Source organism: Crocodylus porosus, unplaced genomic scaffold (assembly GCF_001723895.1).
Source record: "Crocodylus porosus isolate Cpor-Errol unplaced genomic scaffold, CroPor_comp1, whole genome shotgun sequence".
NCBI lineage: Eukaryota > Metazoa > Chordata > Crocodylia > Crocodylidae > Crocodylus > Crocodylus porosus.
Genome location: NW_017728935.1, coordinates 225,348 through 249,748, shown reverse-complemented (window position 1 = coordinate 249,748; position 24,401 = coordinate 225,348). Strand labels below are relative to the sequence as shown.

Genomic DNA, 24,401 nt, shown 5'->3' with positions numbered 1-24,401 from the left:
CTTCCCTCCCCCACCTGTTTCTTGTATCATTTACAGCATAAGAAGGTTGTCCAGAGAAACGAGGAGTTTGCAGACCCACACAGTGAAGTTTGGCTCTCCGTTTTTGCCACGGCACCTGTTTGTGCTGGTCCATACAGCAAAGATGAGGGTTGCGGGGTATATTTGAGCGTGTCGATGGGGCAAGGAGGCAAGATTTTATCATGAGGTTGGCCGCTCTGCCTACCCATAGATGCTTGCCCAGCAATTGATCTCATCTCCCAGCTTGCACTTGCGCATCCTTTTAGCGGAACATAAATCTGTGCCTCGGTCTAATCATGTAACCTTGTCATGTGTAAGGCAGTGGGACTGTGTGTGTGAGTGAAGATAAATGACTCAGGCCTTTATGCCACAGAAGCTCTGACATGTTCAGTCTTCAGAACCCACAGCTCCTAAGGTGTTCATTACAGAAAACTGATACTGATTTATCAGGAAAAAAACCATTCAACAGTCCAGACGCTGGGGCCTGAGAAAAGCAGGGGACTTGGTATCAATTTAAAGCCTTTTTACCATCTGAGCAACTTTGACTGTTGGTGAAATTTTGGAAGCGTTTGCAATAGCGCAGTCAGAATAAAAGTGATGCTGGCTCTGTTCTGCTTTCACAGCAGCGTCTTTTTGTGTTTACAGACTCGGATACGTGGTAAGAAGCCACCTCCAAATCAAGTTGTTGCCCCTTTGCGTTTTGATTTCTTAAGGCAGGTGCTTGCGGGTGTGGGGAAGGCTGCCCTACTGATGTGTACGCAGCTGTTCCTTCGCCCCACAGAGATGGTTTTCTGCATTTTTAGACCGAGTCAGCGTACAGTACACGTGATGGGGAAGCAGTTTTCACCTTTTGTTTTTGCTACCCAGCTCTCAGAGAAAAAGTGGGGTTTTTAATCTTCCCTCATTTCAACCCTCCCTAGGTATCTTCCCTCTCTCGCTTAGGTTTTGCTATAAATACTTCTGTGACAAAATCCTCTTCTCTTATTTATCCATCCCTCTCTTCACAGAAATGTCTCCAATAATCTCGTGGTGCTTTGGTACCATGGGCCCTAAGAATCATGACTTGTGTCAACAGAAACAGCCACCAGGATCTGTAATTGCTGTGTCTTGGCTTGGCCTGTCCACCACAGAACAATACCAGGGCATAGAAAACAGATTCAAAACAGCCAAACGTTTGAAGGAAGGCTTAGACTGCAGGGAGCTAAAGCTATTGATGCAAGTATTGGAGTGAAATATTACAGACTTCCCTTTTCGCCAGAGGTTCATGCAGTGTTCCCCGTTCCAAACCCTAGATACGCCTGCACACGCATGCTCGTCCATGCCGGCTGCTTTTTTTCAGTATGTGACGGATGTGTCTGAGGCTCAGGAGCACTTGGCTCTCAAGTTTCAAAGTCAGCTCTGAGGTACCCTGAATGGCTAATGTCTGCAGACTTGCGAACCAGAAGTAACAGGATTTCCAAAGCCCCCCCCAGCCCTGAAAAAATGGATAAGTGAAAATTACCCGAACGCCTCCTTACAGGTGAACCTGTGACACTAGATAGCTTTTACTGGATGTCAGGTTATCGTGCCATTAACACTGGCCTTTTGTTCAGGGTCCAAGTGAATATCTGTTACATCCTCTGCTGGGGTGTTGGTTTGGCCTTTGCCGTATCTTCAGCCTCAGTTCTGTCGGAGGGCATTATCCGGTTCTCACTGTCTTGCTTTTTTTATTCTTGTTAGACTTTAGCTGAAACAAATCAGTCTCTTTGTCTTTCAATTAGGCTCTCACGTAAGTTTTTCTCTTCAATCTCCTCTTCCTGCCAGAATAATAAACTGCAGTAATTCGTTGTTTCCACTGGAGATTAGAAGCTTTAAAAAAAAAAAAAAAAAAAATGGCTGCATTAAATTAGCACTCCCCTTTCATGTCCTCTCAAGTGTCAGTTCAAACACCATCTTGTAATCATCTGACATTCTACATATCTTTCATAGATCTGTAAGTGTTTTAAAATCTGCTTGGTCTGGGGATAGGATTGGAGGTGTTAGGTTACTGTCTTTGGTTCCTTTTACCACTCCTAGACTGATCTTTACCTCCCCCGCTTGCTTTAAGGGGAGGGGGTGGAAAAAAAGCCTCTAAGGAAGCTAGAAAGCTGTAGCCAAAATATGAGTCATGGAAAGGCTAAACCCTTCTGCTCTCCTGTGAATTCTGTTATACCAGCGGACTCCAACCCATAGCTGAATCCTTAATAAACTTCTAGGTCTTGACGTAGCTCAGAACAAACCCACCAATTTTACTTTGGTCTCGAGGAGCGCCTTTGTAGCGCTGTGCTTAGTTCCCATGATATTATATAAGCTGGAAGGGAACTGCCGATGCCTTGTTCTTTTGCCGTGCGTCTCCAGCATCCTCTGCAGATTTTAAAACTCAGTACAATTTACAGTTCTGTTTATGAGATTTTCACAGGAGATTAAAAGCACCTGCGTAAGACCTGAGCTGTTGAGATGGCTGTAACAGATACGCGCTGCAGGGTGATAGGATTCTCCGAGTCCCAGCAACCAGTGCAGCAAGCAGCTAACATCATGCTTTTGTTCTTTCAAAGAGCTGCTCTCTCTGATATCATTGGAAGATTATCCCTGTGTGCCAAGGAAAAAAAAAAGGGACAAGTAGAGATCCTTATCTTTTGAACTGCAGGCTTTTCTCCTAGTAGTTTGGGCCAGGAGAGGATTTTATTTGCATCTTCAAAGTCCAGGAGCGTTCAGGAAAAATAAATTGCAAAACTAGCCTCAAGGAAAGTGTTATCAATTAGTTGGCGCCGGTCCGATGGAAAACAGTAGTATTAATTGGCTTCAATATGTTCAGCAGCCAGTCATCCTAGCGCATAAGGCTGATGTCCCTTTCATTTTCAAGGTCAGATTAACCCTTGCCTGCCAACGATGGCAGACGCTTGGCGCTAGAGTTGAGACGCGGTGTATCTACAGTTGACTCTGGAGCGCGCTCGTTTACGTGTGCATCTAGCCCCTGTGATGAATTCGGTCTCTCTTCAATTTTTGCAGGACATTGAAGCTACTATGAACTCTGCCCTGAATGAACTGAGGGAGCTGGAAAGGCAAAGCAACGTAAAGCACGCGCCAGACGTTGTCCTCGACACGCTCGAGCCTTTGAAAACCTCCCCGGTCGTGGCCCCCACCTCGGAGCCTTCCAGCCCTCTGCACACCCAGATCATCAAGGACTCTGAACCAGCCTTCCAGCGGAGCGCCAGCACCGCTGGCGACATCCCGTGCGCCTTCAGGCCGGTGAAGTCGGTCAAAATGGCTGCGCCGGTTAAACCTCCAGCAACTAGGCCAAAACCTACCGTTTTCCCCAAGACCAGTGCCACAAGCCCTGCTGTTGCGTCTTCTCCATCTCAGCAGCCTACTGACAAGTCTTGTACTGTCTGATGAACTAGAAGCCACACCGTGGATGTAATGTTATTGTTTCAGATGAGGAGACTATAGTAAAGAGACGCTGTAATTCCTATTTAACTAGTTTGGGACTTCTGTCGAAGGTTAGTTTGTAAGTTGTCACTGCCAGGAGCGCTTCCTGGGAGTGAAGATGTTAGTAATTAAGCCTCATCCCGTGCACTCTGCATTAGTGATGTTAGTACCACAAAATCCAGCATCCCACACGTACGAGGTGGACAGAGGAAAACCCATTATCAGGTCACTGTGAAACAGGAGGAAAACACAAGGGAGCAATGAATCAGTTCTTGGTTTATAGTTGATGCCTTGTTCAAATGTTTGGCCACTGAAGGAAGTACTCAGTGGCATCATGTTTTGAATACTGGTGTAGTGACTTATATAGTCTGTGCTTTGTTTGCCGCAGGGAAACAATAAATAGTCTCTTGCATGTTTCGGTGCCACTGGTTGTGGAGCTTGGACATGCCTGTTTCTTGTGCTTTATTGCATTGCCTGCTGGTGCCACTGTGCTTAAGGGTCTGTCTCAGTTTCCATTACATTCTCTGTTTTTCAAGGGTCTTAGCTCTTAGTCCTAGAGATTTCTCTCCTCGGTTAAGACTTGTCATGACGGATAACTCTGAAACGGTCTTAGTTTTGCTGAGTTGCATGCTATGCGTCTGCTCAGAGTGAAATGCAACACATCTCTTTCAGATTTTTAGGAGGGCAGAAGAATCCCGGAACATATTGGTTATGGGCGCTCCAGCTGTGCTCCCAGATTTTAAACATAGCTCTGTGCTTTCTGTTTAAATGACGTTTCCATTCCATTAGGCTATAAAGCAGTGTGCAAAGCGTGTGTCCTTCAGCAGGGACTTGAAGAAGGAATGTAAAAATGAGTTAACGTTTCAACACCAGCTACCGTGCTCTCAAAGAAGCTGCCTTTCCTAACGCACGTGTCCTTGTTATGCTTGAGATGGGCCAAAACCAAAATCTCAGATCTGAGCGTACCTAAAGCTTGGGTTCTCAAGGTCTCCAAACTTTTCATCGTTTGATTGTAAATGTGTTGTTCTGTGGGCCGGGCCACCATGAACCATTGGGGGTAGGGGGACAGGGACACAAAGCACATGGGACTTGAGCAGTATAGTATTCAACTTTATAAACTGCTTAAACGCATATTCTTATGGTAGATCATTGTGTCTTCCAAGGACTCTGCAGACATTTTAATGAATTCTTAATATATGCATTTATATGCTAGACTGTGACCGTCTCAAGTGCTAGCGGGCTGTATAGGCTCCTCTGCATTTGCTGGGAATTTCCAAAAAGCTACAATTTAATGACAAATAGCGAAAGGAAATGCACACGTTATATTAAAACAGAGATGAATCTTGCAGTCCCGCCCAGCCAGTGAGACTCTCAGCTGATGTTTCATCTTTGGCTTACCTTGTCATGCCTGAGTTTTGTTGCAGTTTGGAAATAGTCACACATCTTAAATTCTTATCATACCCACTTGAGCAAGATGAGGAGGGAGGTGGTTTTCCCATTCTCCTCTAGTTTTCTGTGAAGTCCTGAATTGCAACCAGAATTTCTCATGGCTTAATGCAGATTTGTAGTCTTTTTAACTGGCATTTTATTAAAAACAATACATTACATCTCTTTAAAAAAAAAAAAAAAAAAAAGTTGGCCTTAAATATTCACTTCCAGTTCATTAAAAGGAGTTTGCTTGGATAGACTTGCTGGGGTTTTTTTTTTTTTTCATCTCTAAAAGGAGAGGAACTTCTGTACAAATGGTGTTTGATGGCAAACGACTGACCCTCTCTACGCCCTGAATTTTGGAGACTTGACGAGTTTGTTGGCAAGAGTGCAAAGGAAATGCCGAAAAATTTGTTGGGACCATTTTCCTCGTTCGTTCTTCCTTCGTTAACGTTCAGCAGCCTTTATCTTTTGGGAACGCTGCATCCGCGCGCTGCTTCTGTTGGATTGTAAACTGTCCCCATCCAAGGGAATGAACCCGACCAGCTAACTCGCTCTCAGGTTCCTGATGGACTCCAAGTACCAAGAAATCTCACTTTCCTCTGGAAATCGATTTACAAAGCAGTAAGCAATTAGCGACTTTTCACTCAGGCGAGACTCTGGCAAATCTGTTGTTTAGGTTTTTGTTTGGATGGTGACTGGTCAAAGTGAATGCTGGTCTCCCTGCCCAGGAAATGAGCAGAACAGGATCTTGCTCTGAATTCACTTTGGCTCATTAGTAGTAATGCCTTATTTTCTTTTGGTTTATGCCTCGCATTCATGTTGCCAAGAGACAGTACCCAACTACACGCAGCACCTTAGGACAAGGTGGTGGTTTCCTGTCCTCAAGACCCACCGTACAAGTGGCCATAAGAGATCAGCTGCTGGTCTCTGTATGGAAGTAGCATGCTTGTTTCTAGAGGCCAGGACACTGGGAAGATCCTACTGAGCGTATCTTGGGCAAATCAACTGGAACGGCGGTGTGCGCTGTGCTTCACGTTCAGATACGCAGCTGGCGGCGTAGCCTGGAGAGCGTCCTTGATGCTTCAATTTGTCTGGGCCTACCCAACCAGCAGGAAATGCTTCAAAAAAACAAACCAACCCCGCAAACACCACTGGTAGCTTGTCTGTCTGGTGCCACGGACTATGTGGGGCGAGCAGTTTGTTTGTTGCAAATGTTTTATGACAAACTGATTGGGGAAAAAGGTGGAAAGAACTGGAAAAGGCCACACCCTCCACTTGTCTGGTGGGCATCTTACCGAAGAGGTCAACGTGACATGGAAAACAGGACGTTGTGCTGCGTGGGGAAGTGTATATGTTAATTCATAACTTCATATCCAGAAGAATTATTAGATCTTCCAGGGAAATGCAGTTTCGTAACTTTTAGTGCGTGTCAAATTTAAAGTGTATTCTTTTTTGAAAAGAGAAGTGTTGATAACTGGAATAATGTATGTCTGCTCGGTAATGCTTTGTATGAACGTAAGACTTTTTTTTTTGTTTACTGAATGTTGGATTGAAATAATCCAAAGCGACCTTTTAAAATAAAAATACAATTTTAGGTGATCAGTCTTAATAGTTTCTGCAGTTCTAACCTTGTGCATTTTCTTCCTTAGTTGGAAGTTACTCCACCCTGCTTTGACGCTTGCTGATTTTCTGCCTCCCTGGGAATCCAAAGGCTAACAATTTAGGGCTTGTAAACTTAGTCCATGTATCAAAACAGTGAGATGTGACCAAAAATACTTTTGCTTGATCTTTACTGGATGCTTGGTTGCCATGAAATCCATCACATACTTGCAATACGCTGTGACAGCAAGAGTTCTCCGCTACGTATTTGAATGCCTGTTTCAAAACGGAGTTTTTGAGTTTCTTGTGAAGAATACTTTGCTTTATTTTTTAAATGTAGGATTGTTCTCGCACAATAATGTGTTCAGATAAGGTACTGACAAACTCATTGGCCAGATCAAAGCCTAGTTTTGTAGTTGTTAGGGGCTGGCAAGCCCCTTGCAGATCATCGCATCCAGCCTGTTAGAATTTAGATGGGAAATTCTACATTATGCCCCAAGTCTTTTACCTTAGTTTTGGGTATGTCGTCACAAGCGAAGTTCCCTTATCGAAGGGGGTTCTGCAACAGTAAAGGGAATACTTAAAGTAGAGTTTAGCCCTAACTTCTGTTTCTTTCCTAAGCGTTGGTCGAGACATCAACGCTTCACTGAATGTGGGGTAGGCATCTCTGTGCACGTAAACCTCTGCAGTAAGCACCTCGCAGCTTCGTTACGGAAGCATCTCCCCCGATTGGACTGGACTGGCTCTGCCAGTTGAAGGGAGGTTGTATTCCCAGTAGGGCATAATGCCCTATTAAGGCAACAGGTGTAGGGGGGTGTGCGTGTGCGCGCGCGTGCGTGTACGTGTACGTGTACATGCACCATGGTCAGACCATACATTCAAAAAGTCTTACAAGATGCTGGATCCTCTGCCTTAATCCAGTGCACCAATATGCACGTGCTTAACCGTAAGCATGTGAAATGATCCTTCTGCACAGAAGCGAAGCCTTCCTCCTGGCTCATGGTGTGAGAGACCCAGCACTTTGCAGGACTGAGCCCTAAAGCCAAGGGGGCTTGCTACAAAAATTCAAATGCATTCACTCATTTTGGCTTTGCACTTCAGTCAGAGAAGAAAAGCCGAGGAGCAGCTATGGGTTCCCCACTTCTGGGAAGGATTCAGAAAAGAAAACGTGTTTTAACATAGATTTGCTTTTATAAAAATATCACCCCTTTTGTGAAATCATCTGGCCTTGACTACCCATCCCACAGCCATAGCATGAGTTTCCAGGAGAGAGGAAGCTCCTGCTTGTCACCAGTAAACCAGGAGCAACCAGAAGATTTCCTAAAGGGGAAATGAGTTTTTAAAATGGTTGGAGTTAAAACTTGTGGTTGGAGAAGGCGTGAAGCATTTGTGGGCTTAACTCCACTTGTGTTGCAGCTTCACATGTTCTCGTTGAAGGTATATTCCCCCTACACATGTTGCCTTGATCTGCCACTGGTTGGTGCAGCTGCCTGGACTTAAACCATTTCTAACCCACTTGCTTGTGCCCGCGCAAACTCCAAAGGGAGCCGTTACGTTCTGTCTGCTGTGTAATGCACGTGGCATGGCGTATGCAGAAACTGCTTCTCGGACCTTCAGCTCTGCCCCTTCACCTACTAGTAATGCCAAAAAGCATTACTAGAGGAAGGGTTTTGTCTCGGCTTAAATCTCAAGTCTCATTTCTATTGAAGAAGGGAGCAGCAAAGCCGCCACTTAAAAACTGGAAAACGTGCAGTTGGTGTCTGTTGTTTTTTGGACTTCCGGAAACGTTGTTCGAAAGATTTTTGTTTTCCAGAAACGGAGCAAACAGAGGTGGGTTTGGGCGTGGGAAGGAGTCACAACCGTGCAAATACTGCTAGGTCAGGTTTCAGTGCAGGGAAAACATCTGGCAGCTTGCAATGGAAATTGCAGACGGACCCTTCATTTTAGCGGCACTATAATAACTTGCTTTTTAAGTGGACTTCACCAGCCTTTCTCTATCGGCAGAGCGCTGTAATCTGCATAAACAGAGTCCAGAGGACCTGGACTCTTAGCGTGCCAAATTGCTGGAGCAATACTTGTAAGCAACAGGTTCTTTAAAAGACCAGCTCTGATATATGTAGCCACAACAGGACAATTGATGAAACTGTCCCAAATTTGAAGAATAGCAGCAATGTCTTGATTCTACTGTATGTAAGAAAGGTCACTTGCAGTCTAGCAATCGTGTCTTTCTTTCTTCCTTTCTTTTAATTTAAACCCTAATCCTGCAGGAGCAGGCTAGGTTTCATACAGCACATGGGGGGTTTCTTTTTGTTGGTTGGTTTGTTTTTTTTTATTAACAGCAACTGTTTAATGGTTTGGGCTGAAATGTTACTGTTAAAACAATTTCCATTGTTTCATGTCTTCTACACCAATATATATATGGTGTATATATTTACTTTAAAAACTGTGTAAAATTGTACTTTGTATATACAACTATGTACAATATGGAGGTACATCTCTCTTTTTTTTTTTTTCCTTTTTGGTACAGTATTGTACAGTATTAGAAGAGTACACGTGTTGGAATTGTTAAATCCGTACTGGGGAAACGCAGTGTATCTGTTTGTCATTAGCAATAGTTTTCGGAGAAATAAATGTTTCAGGTATGGTGGAAATGCTGACCTACAGACGACAATAAATGGTGTGTAGAGAGGGGGTGTGTGTCTGTGTCTGTCGGGGCGAGAGTGTGAGGGAGAGAGAATAGGACCACTGGTGTCTGTCTGCTTGGGGCGCCGTGCTGCCTGCCTCGAGATTTTGAGTTTCCCTTGGATTCAAAGCTGCTTAAATAACATCTGGAAAAATGAACAAGGTGAGGGAAGTCTTACAGGCTGCAGCAATAGTACCGTGCCTCTGGACCAGCAGCTGCGGTACAAGCAGCAGCCCGCACAGCCTTCTGCAGGCAGCCTATCTGAAGGACGGGCGGAGGAAGCGACCTGCCCCAAGTGGTAACCGCAGCAGCCGAGCTGTAAGCAGAACCCAGGACTTCTTGCTCCCGGTGCCCTCGGCGTGGCTTTGCACGTGGTGACAGGCACCTCCCAAAATGCCGCTCGTGGTACTCTGCCCCTGCGCCAGCACGTGGAGGATGCTCACGTGATTAAACCCTTCTAGTTCATCCGCGCCAGCAACCTGCTATCGAAGAGTCATTTTCTGGAACAGAGCATGCGTTACGCCTCGACGGGATGCCTTAATCCGCAGCTGAATTGGTTGCTCTGGGGTCGCCGGTGATGTGCGTGCAACCCGCTGTCGTATGGAGCAGGACCCCAAGCTAGGCATCCCCCTGCCCTGCGTGGCGGCTGCTCGCCTCCTGCATTGGCCAGCGGTGGCGGAGCTGTGAGAAGGGAGCGGAGGTCTCTCTGCACCGGGGTGGCTGCTGTCTCCAAGAGGAAAGGGCCTGGGAGTGTTGTGAATTATGCTTAGCGCTACAAGACGCCTGCAGTGATGTTGCTGTCAGCATAATCGCTGTACGGGAACAGATGGGAGAGCGAATGCTGGGAGACATATTTATTCCCGCTCCCTCCCCCAGTACAGTGCAAATGCATTTCTACTTTCTGCCAAGCAGCGTTGGGCTCGTAGGTTGAGGGCATGTTCTTGTTCCTGTGAGAGTCCCGCAGGCTCATTACTTGTTTATGGGGCCTGCCGTTTTGCGCGTGGTCCGAGATGATCGCACCTTGCGTTGCCCGCTAGCCGAGATCAGTGGTATACCGCTAGGGCCGAGACGCCCTTCCTCTCTCCAGTACCACAGAGGTCATTCGTTACCGGTTTCTGGTCTCCGATTATAATGGAGTCAGGGCTGTGCTCTACGATCATGCACCAACTTTAACAAAGCACCTCTGCTTTCCTGTTGAGGAGAGCTGAAAATGTTACGGCTGAGAAACTGGATACAAAAATGATTAAACAAAAGAATGAAAAACGACTTGCTTTGGTCAGGGCCTCACGGAGCAAGTTTTGATCTAAGCAGTGGTGGTCTAATGTCCCAGCCCCGGATTTGAGAGAGCGCTCTGCCTGTGGCTACGTTTTCCCTTTTTGACTTGATTGGAAGGAGACGAAGCCAGCAGGACGCAAAGGAAGCATAAGGGAATGTTTTGTCCCCCTCTCTTATTTTTAAATGGGTTCTTTGTAGTGTAAAAGTATTATTTATTTTTTAGCAAAGTTGCTCAGGGCTTACATATGCCGGGGGGGGGGGGGTTGCAGTGATATAAAGCGTGGCTGAAAAGTGCCCAATCACTTGATCCTCTTGCTCTGTGCTTGCAGTGATGTTTATAGCCCTGGAGGAATTTATAGCTGTGTGTGCTTGGCCCTTGCAACTTTTTCATGACTGACTTGGATTCCAGTTGAAATAATAATTAGAGGGGGGGGGAAAGGTGGGCTGCTTCCTTCAGGCCTTCTGGCTTTGTCCTGCCTGCTTCTGAGTGAACTTCTTGTCCCAAAGCTGTGGTTTTGTCCCTTGTCCTCAAACGCCAAAGGCCTGCAGGATGCTGAGTTGCACCCTTTTCTGTCCGGCATGCATCTTCAGTCCACGTACTGGAGGCTGTCACGCAGCAGCCCAAATACCCCACCAAGCCCTCAAAGCAGAGCGTCGCCACAGAGGGAAGCGTGCCTCCTTAGTTAGTTAAAGTGCTGGTCTTGGAGTCGCGGGGGTCTGGGCTCGGTTCCCAGTTCTGCCACGATCATCGTGTGATCTGGAGCAAGTCGTTCAGCCTTGCCGTGTCTCGCTGGCCCAGCTAGAGCAGCATCCCCTTGCCTCCCATGGGCGGGTGGGGTGCGTGTGTCTGTGAATGAATGTTTGTTTGTGGGTCTTTTGGATGCAAAAGTGATCGAGCACTGGATCGGCAAGGGGATACCAGTCGATATCTGCCGCTAGGAAGCGTGGCCGGGCTTTGGAAGGTCGCCCATCCACGTGGAATCAGGAGGCTTAAATCAGCACGGCGCGTCCAGCCAGAGAGCTGGGCTTCGGCCTGCCCACCTTGCAGAGACGAGACCCTGCACTGACTCCCCCAAAACTGGAGCCTGTTCCAGGGAGCTGGAGACTTTCAAGCCTCGCTCCCACTAAGCCACGGAGACTGCCTCCCACGCGTGGCCCTCCCAGGGGCCGGTCCCTAGCTCTGCTGGCCCAAACCCCACGCGGGAAGGCATGAGGCATTTGATTTGTTAACGGGCAGCCAGGCTGCTAACATTTTTCCATACTTTTCCAGCTCCCATCCAGTCTGGATTAGACGCAGCTGTCCAGTTACAGCAGGACGTGATGGAGCATGAACTCCTGCAACCGCCTGACTGAAAAACGCTTGATCGCTCTTGTTTGCGTGGAGAAGGGTCCCGGCCCCCGGCTCAGAGGAGTGCTCAGTCATCCGTATTATGGGCAGCTTACCCCATCTTATTTTTTTCCCCAGCATTTCTCATTCAGGGGCTGGGGAAACCACCTCCAGGTTTTTGTAATTAGGGGTTAAACGAGCCCTTTGTTTAGCTTCCAGAGAGTTAATTATTTACAGGAGGGGTTAGTGTGGGAGAACAGGGGTGTTTGATGTTTAATCAGACTGTTTTGTGCAGGGCTGACGGCCAGTGGTGTGCAGCTAACCATGCCCACGCTTGCTGCGTGCCAGGGCCGGTGGGGAGGGAACCTTAGGGCCCCTGAAAGAGCCGAGGTGAGCAGGGGGTGGACCCGCTGCCCTCTTGAAGTTGTGTTGCCCCACATCACGCCTGCCTCTAATGCAACCGTTGCGTGGGCAGGGTAGCCAAAATGCTGGGAATTTTTATTTCTGTATTGAATTAGCCTCCCAGATCTCAACAGTCTGCCATAAACGGAGCTGGACGCCCACAGCGGGCCTCGCTGTAACTGGGTCGGGATGTCTGAGGCTTTTGTATCTCCAGTCTCTCTGCTGCAGAGCTAACACCCGGCTGCTTTTGTTGGACATGCTGCCTTTCCTCTCCCACGGACAAGGAGGCTTGTGCTGAGCTGGGGGAGAGCGGTGCCTGGCTTAATGACGAGGTAAGAGACCCGCAGGATGCTGGGATGGGGAGTCTCGGGGGTGACCGAGGCAGTGCTGCGGGGGGCTGTGCGCCGACTTGGGCCGTATGCCCGCTCTGGGGCAGGAGGAGTAAGAGCCTTCTGTGGATGTTTTTTCCATGGGGCACCTGGCTTATGGGTATGGGGCACAAGGGCCAACGAGGCTGTTAACCTGCCTGTTCGCCCTTCCCCAGAGCAGGTGGATGGAGGCTGCATCCCTCCTGCTCTCTGGTCTCTGTCCCATGAGGCCCTTCCTGCAAGTGGGGCAAGCATCTACTGCTGCCAGGGTTCATACATGTTCGCGCTAGGGTCAGCGTGGAGCAGCCTGGGATTTGGGAGGCAGCAGATGCCAAAGGCACTCTCTTCCTGCCGAGGTCATGGTCTTGCCTCCCGTGCCGTGCTCACCACCACACCGACGTGATGCTGAAAACCAAGGGACGCTCCCCCACTGCCCCCAAGGAAAATGAGTGGGGAACATGCAGTTAGGAACATCCTTGCTGAGCTCTGCAGGGATCCTGCTGGGGTGACCTGGGAGATTCATTTCGTTTCTCTCCGACTCTTGTGCTTCTGCTTAGCCGGGCTGCTTTTTGTGCAACAGGACTCCGTCTGCTTAAAAATCACCTTTGTGTTTGCACGTGTGCACCTCTGGTCGCAAGTAACCCCTAAGAAGACCCTCAACCGCCTTCTTGATAAAATGCCCCATCATTTGACGGCGGGAATGTGTGGGGAGGGTGATTTTTCTCTGCCAGGCATCTTAGGCTTACTCGGGTACGGAAGGAGTGGTGAACGTCACGGCCCCTGCCCCGCTTTGCTCCCAGACTTGGGCACGGGTCCTGCAGTGGAGCTGGGCCTAGGACCATGGGACCCTGGTTTTGTCTGGGGATTGCGGGTGCTCGGGGAATACAGACGGGAATTTGGGTAATGCAGGTAACAGCGTCTCTAGCGAAGACTGCACGTAATAATGCAGAACCTGATGCTGAACCATCGATGTCAGTGGATGGGATTAGGCCCACAAGTGTCTAGAAGATGGCCAGCCCTCCAAGCGAGCTAGCGGCATCCTGTTTAAATCCAGTCCTGTCATTCAGCTGGGAGAGGCCGGGAAGTACTGTGCCTTCCGAGCCATGCTGGGACCCGGGGGCTCTTCACTCCCGACAGGATCTGACTCCCTACCGCGAGCTGAGGCTTTTAAGGTAATCGGGCTCCTTACCCTTAAAGTCCTCCTCAATAAATCAACAGGCCGATTGGATGGAACATCCCTTTCATTTTTATGAATCTTCAATTAGCCTCCATCGATTTCCGGGGGGCTCAGGTGGCGCCCGGCGTTGGTCTCTGAGCATGTAATGGGAAGCCGAGAGGTAACGGATACACAGAGAAAAAATGATTTTTGATTTTCCATTAGCTGTTGCCGGCCGAGGACATCGACTCGGAGGCTGTAATATCCTAAATCCTTTTAATCAGATCATTTATTCCAACGTGGGCAACAAGGGGGTCGAATCCCCCCAGCGCTTTGATTTATTTCTTTGACAGAAAAATAAATGCGTTGGTACATTACAAGTAAAAGGCTGTTGGAGCTCCTGGGAGAGGCAGGGGGTGGGGGCAGTTTCCAAGCTGGGAACCCGCGAGTGGCCGTTTAAGCGACACAGGCCGCCGGGAGCGGCAGGGCCGATGTTGCACCCGGGTGCTGCGTGGCATCGCTCCGCGCCGGGTCCGTCTGCGCTGTCGTTGGAGGTGTGCGCAGCGCAGCCCCAGCAGCAAGGCCTGCCCCGCACCTTGCACTGAGCTTGTTGTTGCTGAAGTTTCCCTCCTGGCGACCCCTGGCCCGGCTAGCGCATCTGTACATGTCGCCTACCCCGGGCGCATCTATACATGTTGGCCGCGTGTTTGACTTGGATTCGCCCTTTGACGTACTCCCGAAATACTTTCCGATGGGTGGCTCGGGAAGAGACCGGAGGAAACGCAGGCTTTTTGGTGGGCCTTCGTTTGGGGCCTGATTCTGTTGTGGTTACTCCTGCTGAGTGGGCCGCCCTGTTACAGAGATCTCTCCGAAAACAACGGGATGGGATCGTGCATGGACTAAGCCGCTGCCAGCACCCGGCCTCGCGCCTGTGCTGGAGCCAGCCCCCCTCTCCTCTCTGACAGCGGCACAGCAGCATCACCCCTTGCAATGGACGTGACACCTTTTTTTCCATTTTTGTATGGCTTCCCAGCCCACACTGTCTCTCTTGATTTATACCAAGGTCACCAGGAAGCACTGATTAGAAATCTTTGCTGTTTCTCGCCCCACGTGTCTGTGCCTGCATGCGTCGTAATAATACCCCTTTTCTACAGAGCCCGCTGTCACCTCCTGCCTGCCACTGCGCCTCGTTGTCCCCTTGGTATGAGACGTGCCCCGGGTCAGAGACCTAGACAGGACGCTCGCCCTGATGCTGCCATCCAAATCGGGCTTTGGCTGGAGCGGAGGTGCAGCCTGGTCCCTACCCAGGAGCAGATGTCTCGCTTACAGTGGCTTCATCTCGATCACCTGCTCCTGGCTTGTGCTGTGTCCGTGAGGAAGGGCACTACAGCTGTCGGGCTGCCCTGCCCCTCGGAGCCTGGGTTGGGAGGTTTGTCGGCAGCAGGACGGTGCTGGCTTTCCTCCTGCCTTGACTTTTGGGGCGGTGTTGCCACCTTGTGGAGCGTTAATTTAGTCGATGGAGCAGTCTTGGTAGCACGGGACACCTTGTCCTGCCAGGCTGGAAGCTCTGAAATGGGTGCCTTATGCTCAAGACAGGCCTCCGCCCCTCTATCGCGAGTCTGTCCCCCCGGTCTCCTGGTTCCAGATGGTCAGCCTCGGTCCCACAGTGAAGTGCGTTTCCTTCCCTCCCACGGTTGAGCAGGGCTTTTCCTCCTCGCAGGAAAGAAATGACCGTTTTGAAGGGCGAAGTAAGGCTGTAGCACAGCTGGAGCCGCAACAGGAGTTGTTTGGTTATTTCCCTTTTTAATTGCGTTTCGACCCACTCTCTCGTTGGTCTGATGCAGGATGTTACCAAGCGCGTCCTGCTTCTCAGAAATGAAAGGCAGAGCGAGGGCAAAGACGCAGGATATTAGGCTCTAGTCTGGAGCCTTCCCAAAGCTTGAAGGACCTGCGTTTATCCTGTAGGAATATGCATAAAAGTCTGAACGGGATCCGGGCATGGCTGCTCATTTGCCTTATGGTGTGCTCGGGAGCTGTGACCTGGGGCAGAGCTTTCTGGTGCTAGGTGCTGTACAAATGGATTAGGAGGAAGTCTGTACCCTGAACTGTAGTTTCCGTGAACTTCGTAGGGTTTGGGACTGGAAAAGCAGTTTGGTGCCAGCTGCGGTTCCAGGAGCAGATATGCCTCTGCTGGCCGTGCCTTTGGGGAGCTGCGCTCACAAAGAAAAAGGGCTCGTAGCCTGGTCTGACAAGCTGCTTTTTGTTCTTGGGAAACGTATTTAATTGCTGCTTGCTTTTTCATCTTGCCCACTCTTTTCCTCCCCCACCCGCCCATTTCAACAGATCCATTTTTACATCTGTTATTTCACATTTAACGCAAAACCCACATGGGTTTGAAGTCTCTCTCGTTAAGGGAGATTGTTCTGGCTTCTCTCCTTGATTGAGGGTCACGTGACGGTTGGCGTGGATTTCCAGGCCCGTCCGCCAGTCCTTGGAGCAGTCAGGCCCCTGTCCATGGGGTTGTGCTCCTTGACCAATAGGCAGGATGGCAAAAGGTCAATCCAGCGGTTAAAAGAGGAGACGGGGTATCAGCGCTGGCGCTTACACGCTGGTCAGCACACACGTGGTTGCTGCGTGGTGGAGCACTGTTGTGCGAGGCTTTCCCCCAGTGCTGCATACAGCCCGCTGCGTTGGCTAGAGAGAGGCTTTGAGCACAGAAGCGTGTGCATTTAGCCACGTCAGTCGGTGCCAAGGTTGCGCCGATGGCCGGGGCACCTTTTGATGTTGGCAATAGTTTTCCTCCGTTCTTCCCCGTCGCTTGCAATCCTTGTACAATTTAGCAATGTAAATGTGACTTTATCCTTGGATGCTGAGTGCAGAAGCATCAGTTTGCAAACCTGAAATGGGTACTGGGGCTCGTCACGTGCGTCGGCGAGCGCGTGAAGCGTTACGCCTTGGGTTTGGCTGTATCACGTTGCCGTGGGCAGGGTCGCATGAGAAAATCGCCAGGTATTGTTTGGCATTTCCTTTCAGACTGCTTGCTGGAGGAGGCATCTTCCTTGTCATTAACTGGGAGCAGAGGGCATGAGATGAGAAACAACGGGGAAAGTTTTCTTCGTTGGGAGGGGTCTGATGTCCCAGGTAAGCGGTTTAAATCCAAGATCCTTGTCTCCGGAGAACCAGAGCCGTTCATGGGGAGTCTCCAGGGGAGCGGAGTGAATGAAGCCTGCCTGGTAAAATCAGGGTAGGGGCTTCAGTTGAACGTGGTTGGACCTGCCGCCGGGTACAGCCGATGGCCTTGCGGAGATCTGATGAGCAGCGGAGCAGATCGTTTCTGAAGGTGGTTTGGCTTGAGAGGGGGGCAGGAGAGTGTTTCGGGGGCCGTTTCGAAAAGAAGCGGAGTGATTTGGGGCATAACGCTGGTAATTCTGGAAGGACCGTGTGTCGGATGCTCCGTCTGCGGCTTGGTTTTCAGCGCTGCCCAGGAAGCCCCGCTGCGGTCGGTGCTGCCCGTATGCACAGCGAGAGCCCGTCCGTGGCCCAGAGAGCTTGCGCTCTGAATATATAAAGCAAAGGCGCTATCCTGTCCCCGGTACAGACGCCCAGAGCAACTGAAGGGAGGTCCCCGCTGACCCGAGGGGGCGTCCATTCATGCAAAACTGAGAACTCAACCCAGGTCCCCTTCTTCCCAGTCTGCAAAATGCACCTTTCTCCGGACCTCTCTGTACAGCAGCGACCCCGGGAACGCTCTGAGGAAATAACGTCCGTAGTTCTCCTTTGAGTTACGGTCCGTACCCAGCGTCTGCCTCCCTGCGGGCCTGAGCCCTTGGCCCTGGGAGCGTGCCCGAGGATGCTGCGTGTCAGCTCCCCTCCCTTCCTTTCGTGGAGCTCTGTCTTGTGGGGTTTTATATTACCAAGTGGTGAAGAGCAGAGGAGCAGCGTCTGTCCCCAGCCCAGTAACTCCCCGAGACGTTTTGGGGGCATGCAGTGTGCACGCTGTCCCAGACACTGACTGCTTTTGAGTGGGGTGGGTGGGGAGGGACCACGAGGACAAGGTTCGGCCCTTTTTAGGCAAATCCACCCCCCGCAGCAAGCAGTGGTTGGAATGGAGCATCATGGAGGGGTCTCGCGGGGATGCGCGCAGGGTGTTCAGACTGGAGGAAAAAGGGGCAGTGTCCCTTTAAGAGAAAAAGAAAGCAGGAAGTGTGAACAAACGGAAAGCCTCAGCCCCGACTTGCCTCTGTCCCTGCCTGGGCCAGGCTGCGTGGAGGGGCCGTGGCTGGTGGAGGACACGCTGCACGGTCGAGGGTTTTCGCTGCCCGCCTGGCTTCAGCCAGCTGCTGCCTGCAGGTGGGTGCGTTCTCCGCCTTCTGGAGCCTGCCCCAGAGATGCAAGGAGCTGGCGTGCAAGCTAGGGTCTGCTCCTCCTTCTGGAGCCCGTGCACAGGTTGCTCCGCTGGGTCTGGGAAACCCTGATGTGGGGATACAGGACCGCGCTTAGTCGCTTGGTGTGCGTGTGGGTGTGCACGCCATCTAGCAAATGCTTCCCGCGGCACATCCTTTCCGTGCGAGCGAAGGGAGGACGGTGATGCACGGAAAGGATGTGCCGCAAAAAGCATTTGCTAGATGGGGTGAATGCGACTGGCCCCAAGACAGGCTCACGCTGACTTTCCTGGTTGGGAGGGAAAGCCTTCCTGCTTTCGAACTGCCCGCCCGGGCCCGGGCTCTGGTCTGAGCGAGAATGACGCCAGGGCACACACGAGACACGCAGGCCTGTCGGTGCGAGGAGTGGCTCAGAAATGTCCTCTTCCTCTTCTGGGCGCTGCAGGGAGCCGCTGGAGTCGGGGGGCTGAGCACAAAGGCCAGGCCTCGTGAGCCACCTCCCACGAACAAGGCCGCATTTGGGTCGATGGCAAGGAGCTGTTCGAAAAACGTAAAGTTTTGGTTGGGCCGTAACTCCTCCCCTCCCCGCTGGAGCGTTTGGGCTCGGGTTGTAGCGCTCGCACTAGGAAGAGCGCGGTCCCGATAGCCCTGCTGGACCGCCAGCCTCTACCCCGCTTCCTGGGCTTGCTTTCGCGTGGCCTTCTAGCATCCTTGTTGCGCCCACACCGAGCGTCTCTGCACAGGTTTCCTAGCAGTCGCGTGCAAAGCTGCCGTGTACCCATGGACGGCTAAGCAGAGCCTGCTTGCGGTATAAGCAGAAATAACCCGAGTCCCAGAGGCAAGGATGAGCGCTGCGGGTTCGTCTGCACAGTGGCTCGTCGCGGTTGTAGGCCCAAGGTGGAGGAGCGGCCGTGGGAGCAGCCTGTGTACGGCTCTACCGGCGAGTGGGTGCTGGCCGCCAGCCGGGAGGGCTGGGAGCAGGGCTCGGCTCGTTGCTGAAATGCAGCCGCTTCGGCAACTTCCAGCCGGGCGCGATGAGCCAGGCAGGGCGCGTCTCCCTCTGACGCGGCAGGGGCTGAACGCGCTGCTCCCACCGCCGCTGAGCCAGGGCGAGACCTCATCTCACTGCGGTGATGGGGCCGAGCGCAAAGCCGGCCTCTGGATTTGGTCCCCGGGCCCTCGTCGGCATGCTCGCTCCTGCCCCGTTCGCGCCCACCAGTGCCACGTGAGGCTTCCCACCCTGACAGTCGCTTCTCACGCGAGCGTGGGGGTTTGCTCCTCTCCAGAGCCCACCACCGCTGCTGAAAGGAGCTGGGCCGGGTCCGTCGGGCTGGTGAGCCACGGTCGCTGAAACTGGGAACTTTTTGCTCCGCGGGCAGGAAGCCGAGTGCTTCCTCTCCAAGCCGGAGCTGACTTCCGTTTGTTGGTTCGCAGGCTGGTTTTGCAATCCTGTGAGCCCCTGGGTGGTAGGAGGGGCCTCTCTTGACCCAGCGCGTTTCATTCTCTTGCATGGCTCCGGGACGAGAGTCCAGCTTCCCAATATCCTCCCATCCCTCCGGTCCCTTCCTTCTCCTGCCGATTGCAGGGAGGAGGCTTTCTGGCTGCTTTTGGAGGTGTGTTAATAGGCTGACCTGTTCCTGAGCTTTGTTGAGGCGCAGTAGAGCCGGGAAGGTAAGGGCCAATGTCAGTGCCGGATAGCAGCGCTGGCCGGACCGGATGGTTTAAGTGATTTGCTTCGTCGGGGGGTGCTGACTTCTGCCGGGTACGGTCAGACCTCGCTCCGCCAGCTCTCGTCCGCGGGAGGGGCCCGGACGTTAAATCCCAGGGTCGCCCTCGCTAGCCAGGCGGTGGCATCCGCACGTGCCGCGCGTGTCCGAAGGCGTTGCAGTCGGCGCCGAGCTCAGTGCTGCGAGCTGGGGGAGGTTTCTCTCTGGACCCAGGCTGCTCCTCTGAGCCTGTGGCTGGTTTCGGAGAGAAGGAAACAAGGGCTAGGATGTTTGGGACACATGGGAACACCTCCCTTTTCCTCCCAGAGAGACTCGCCTTCTCCTCTCTGCTCCGCAGCTCCGAGGCAGCCTGCCCTCCCGCTGGAAATGCAGAGCACGCCGAACTATCTCTGGTACACGGACGACGTCTTGGGCCAAGGCGCCACGGCCTGCGTGTACAAAGCGCGCAACAAGGTGAGGCGGCGGGGCGGCGCTGGGCTGGCGGAGCCGCGGTTCTCCTCCCCGTCGCGGGTTGGCACAGGCGCCCGCCTCGCGCGGTTCCCCGCCAGCCGCTCGAGCTGTCCCGTTCGCCCTCGGTGACGTGGCCAGGCCACCTCTCCCCTTCCTGCTGGACTCTGGTCTCCCAGCTGTCGAGCTCTGCTTCGACACCCCTGGATCCCCAAGCGCTAGGATTTTCTAATGCCCCTCGCCGCACTTCGCTACGAGCTGCCAGCTCCTCCGACGCGCTGCCCTGTAGGCTGCTAATACCCTGCTCTCAGCTGTGCTCGAGCTGTCCTAGGTTTCACTTCTCTTGGCTTGGGGCCCCGTTGCATCCATCTCTTCAGGTCTTGGGGCCAGCGACCAGGGCCACGCAGATGGTTCTGCATTTGGACGGTAGGTCGTCGCTTCACGGCCCCTGCGCTGCCCTTGCAATGAGCAGCCTTTCTCAAGCTGGGAACAGCGGCTGCAGGATCATCGAGGGCAGCTGGTGTTGATCTGATCCGGGCCTTTCCCCTTTCGACGCTGCCTTGTCCGGGACCTGGGGTTATGGGTCGGGGTCTTCGAGATGCCGTGGCAGACTTCTGCTCCGAGTCTAAACTCCCCCTGACCTCGCTGGGGGGGAGTTGGTGCCTGCTGAGTGCTTTTGAAACCTCCCCACAGTAATTTGCACGTTTCGTGCATGCTCTGCGTGTTGTGTGATATTATCCCGCTGGGATAGACGGAGGCAATTATCGGTTTCGCTCCTCTTTGAAGTTTTGAGTTGTCCCTGCTCAGAACCGGGTCTTAGCCAGGAGACTCTGTGTCTGTGGTGACTTAGAAACAGCTAAATCTCATGGGGGAAGTGAGCGCCGGGGGGGTGACACAGTTGGACCTAGCTAGCAATTTTTTTCCAGCTTTGAGTAAAGGCATCCCTAATGGTGCCTTTTATTTCTGCCTGTGCTGACCGCTGCCCAGGCTTCGCCGCTGGAGAACGCAGGCCCCGCTGTGCATGAACGCTTACCTGGCAGGGGAAACGCCTCGTATCTGGGTCTATGAAGGCAGTTTTGTGTTAAGCGTTCCCAGGGATAACTGTTCTTCTGGCGTGGTTTAGTATCTGCCACGGTGTTGGGGCCTTCTGGAAGTGGGAGGCTCCTCCCTAGCTTGCTCCTGCGGCCATATGGCTGAGGGCAGGTGAAACTTGGGGGCATCCGAGCCCCGCGCCCCCGGGCTTGGGCCTGCGCGTAGGATGCCCGCCAAAAGACTTTGGAAATATCTGAAGCCCCTGGTAGGAGTGGAAGATGTTTGCTGCTTGTAGGGCCGCTTATGTTTCTGGACTGACCCACGGATTTGGCTGGGAACACGAAACATTTCTTTAAAGAGTTGGAGAGTAAGTTATGGAGTGGATGTAGCTTGTGAAGGAAGCAAAAATACCATCTGCGTTGTTTGCTTTCCGAACTGGGGCAAACTAGCCTCACCGAGCAAAGGGATGAGGGCACCGGGCAGGTACAAGGCAGGGGTGTGAGCCCAGTGGGCAGTAAGTGGGCCATGGGGAAGCGGTGGGTCCGGGAGGGGAACGTTTTCGGAAGGGCACGGAGGGATGCTTGACTCGCCCTGGGGGCCGGGTCCCAATCTCCCCTCCCCTCCTCTGGACTCATTTTCCGGGAGGTTTGAAATCCCGCTGGGGTGACGGCCAGGCTGCTTGGCTCTGCCCAGGAACGAGGGCCAGGGGAAGGGAGGACGGTGGCGTACTCGCCGTGGTCTGGTCGGGCACTCATTCCCATTTTCCACGGCCAGAAATCGGGAGAGCTGGTTGCTGTGAAAGTCTTCAATAATGCCAGCTACTTGAGACCCCAGGAGGTTCAGCTGAGAGAGTTCGAGGTGCTGAGGAAATTGAACCATAAGAACATCGTCAAGCTGTTCGCGATTGAAGAGGCCGTAAGTGTGTCCTCACGTCTAAATGGGAGCGGTGTGGCTTTTCAGCACCTGGCACTGGCCTGGACCAGCTCACGCTGAATAAGTCGTCTCGTTGCCGCTTCTCCCCTCCCCGGCTCTCCTTACCGTTTCAGCCCAAGACCCCTTGCGGTTGGCCCCCGTGCAACCTAGGAGGGCCGGTTCCAGGCCGGGAAACAGGCTTCAGGTGCTGGAGCGGCTCAGTAAGGCCCAGAGCCCAGCCGAGCAGCGCAGCGAGGAACGGGACCCACGTGTCCTGGCTGCTCTCCTGGTGCTGCAGCCATTCGCTCTGCTGCTTCCCTCTCCCCGTGAACAGGGCTAGATCAGCCCACTCAAGAGAGCCCTCTTTCAGAGTTGCGATGCATTACGTTGTGTCCGATGTAGGAGTCAGAGCCTGCGCGCTCCAGCGTGGGCCGGCCGTCCCATCGGATGGGAAGAGCCCAGTAGACGTGATGGACAAGGGAGGGACCCCAGTCACTGGGAGGGTGTGCCCACACAAAAACTCTTGCACGGTGGGTTACTGCCATAGGATCCTGCTGACGGCTCTCCTCTCTCGCCTCTGTCCCCAAACCCAGGGAAGCAGCAAGCAGAAGGTGCTGGTGATGGAGTACTGCTCAAGCGGGAGCTTGCTGAATATGTTGGAAGATCCAGAAAACGCCTTTGGCTTGTCCGAGGCCGAGTTCCTCATCGTGCTGAACTGCGTCGGTGAGTCTCGGAGCGGTTAGCTCGGGCATCGCCCCCGGGAAAAAGCAATAGCCTTGCACTTGGAAAAATTAGCTTATGAATGGGCAGTGCTTTCACAGCCCTGGCCTGAAAGCCTCGGTCTGCCAGGTCAGAGGTAGCTGGGTGAATGGGCATCTGTGTGCTGCACAAGGGCTGTTGTTGGGCTCAGCCTGTCAGCAGCATCACCCTGCACTCCTCAGCAGGGATGCTTGAATTTTGACAAGGCGCTTGGCCTCGCCAGGCCTGAGCACCGAGCCATGAGTCTTTGCGCTCCCCAGTTTCTAGTCTGGGATAGCTGTGTGCCACCTCCAGAGAAGCTGATCACACAGTAGACAAAAGTTTAGTCTCCCTGTTGCGTTCGTAGTGGCCGGCATGAACCACCTGCGGGAGAACGGCATTGTCCACAGAGACATCAAGCCGGGAAACATCATGCGGCTGATGGGGGAAGACGGGCAGAGTGTCTACAAGCTCACGGACTTTGGGGCTGCTCGGGAGCTGGACGACGACGAGAAGTTTGTGTCCGTCTACGGGACGGAAGAGTATCTTGTGAGTGCGACCGGACCCCGGGAGGGGAATGAGGAGGCATGTGGGAAGGAAGTGTTGTTCCTGGTAACGTAAGTGAGTTAGAGCAGTCGGAGCATTGGCTGATGTCGTCTTTAACATATAAAACCATGGTGGCACCTCGCTTCCATGCAGCACTTTCCATCCTTGGGTACTGGGAGGCTTCCCGGGGGAGACCAGCACCGCAGACAGGGAGATAAGCACAGGGGAGCAGCAGCTCAATCTCCACGACCTGCCAGGTCTACGGGGGAGCGGGGAAGAGAATCCAGGCCCTCGAGTCCCAGTGCAGTGCTCCAGCCATGCCGAATCGTGGGCCCCTTTCTGTCTCCCTGTATTTTGATTGCAGAAATTCCTTTCCTGGTTCACTTTCTGTAGCCAAGGCTTTCGAAAGTGGAGAGTGATTTCTGGTGCCTCAAATAATTGGTTCCCATCCTCAGCATGCTGCGAAAGACGGGGCCCTTTTTGACCCCTTGGGTAGGACACCTGTTCTTACTAGCCAGCTCTGAAGCCTTGGCCTCCATTGTTGATCAAAGTGGGTTCACTTACGCTGCCTTTCCTCTGCTTCGTCCCATTAGCATCCAGACATGTATGAACGAGCAGTTCTGAGAAAACCCCAGCAAAAGGTTTATGGGGTGACTGTCGATCTGTGGAGTATTGGAGTGACCTTTTACCACGCTGCCACAGGCAGCCTCCCCTTCATCCCTTTCGGAGGACCTCGCAGAAACAAAGAAATCATGTAGGTAGATCTGTTGAGATGGCACTGCCCGAGGGGGCTTGTTCTGCCTCCTGCCTGGGGCAAATGTAGGTGCGCCTCAACTTGAGGAGCGTGGTGCGGACGAGCGCTCGGGAACCAGCTTGTGCGTTTAGTGTAGCTCTAACAACGCACCCCCCCC

The 24,401-nt window shown here is 52.5% G+C and overlaps 2 protein-coding genes across 8 annotated transcripts in view; both read left to right on the top strand.

The window, feature by feature from the left end:
- Positions 1–6,501, top strand: part of SRGAP2 (SLIT-ROBO Rho GTPase activating protein 2) — a 160,266-nt gene extending 153,765 nt beyond the window's left edge. For all 3 annotated transcript variants that reach the window (XM_019546531.1, XM_019546530.1, XM_019546532.1), the window contains exon 22: positions 3,046–6,501. In XM_019546531.1, coding sequence (XP_019402076.1) covers positions 3,046–3,429 — 384 coding nt within the window. In that variant the 3' untranslated portion in view covers positions 3,430–6,501. The remainder of the gene's footprint in view (positions 1–3,045) is intronic.
- Positions 6,502–11,894: 5,393 nt separating this feature from the next.
- Positions 11,895–24,401, top strand: part of IKBKE (inhibitor of kappa light polypeptide gene enhancer in B-cells, kinase epsilon) — a 29,576-nt gene continuing 17,069 nt past the window's right edge. The window contains exons 1-6 of one of the 5 annotated variants that reach the window (XM_019546526.1): positions 11,895–12,514; positions 20,153–20,268; positions 22,069–22,209; positions 22,800–22,929; positions 23,312–23,493; positions 24,084–24,244. In XM_019546526.1, the coding sequence (XP_019402071.1) occupies positions 20,182–20,268; positions 22,069–22,209; positions 22,800–22,929; positions 23,312–23,493; positions 24,084–24,244 (701 nt within the window). In that variant the 5' untranslated portion in view covers positions 11,895–12,514; positions 20,153–20,181. Of the gene's footprint in view, positions 12,515–17,962; positions 18,057–19,232; positions 19,760–19,791; positions 20,269–22,068; positions 22,210–22,799; positions 22,930–23,311; positions 23,494–24,083; positions 24,245–24,401 lie in introns of those variants that run through there. The other 4 variants (XM_019546529.1, XM_019546525.1, XM_019546528.1 and 1 more) reach the window with 4 other exon arrangements.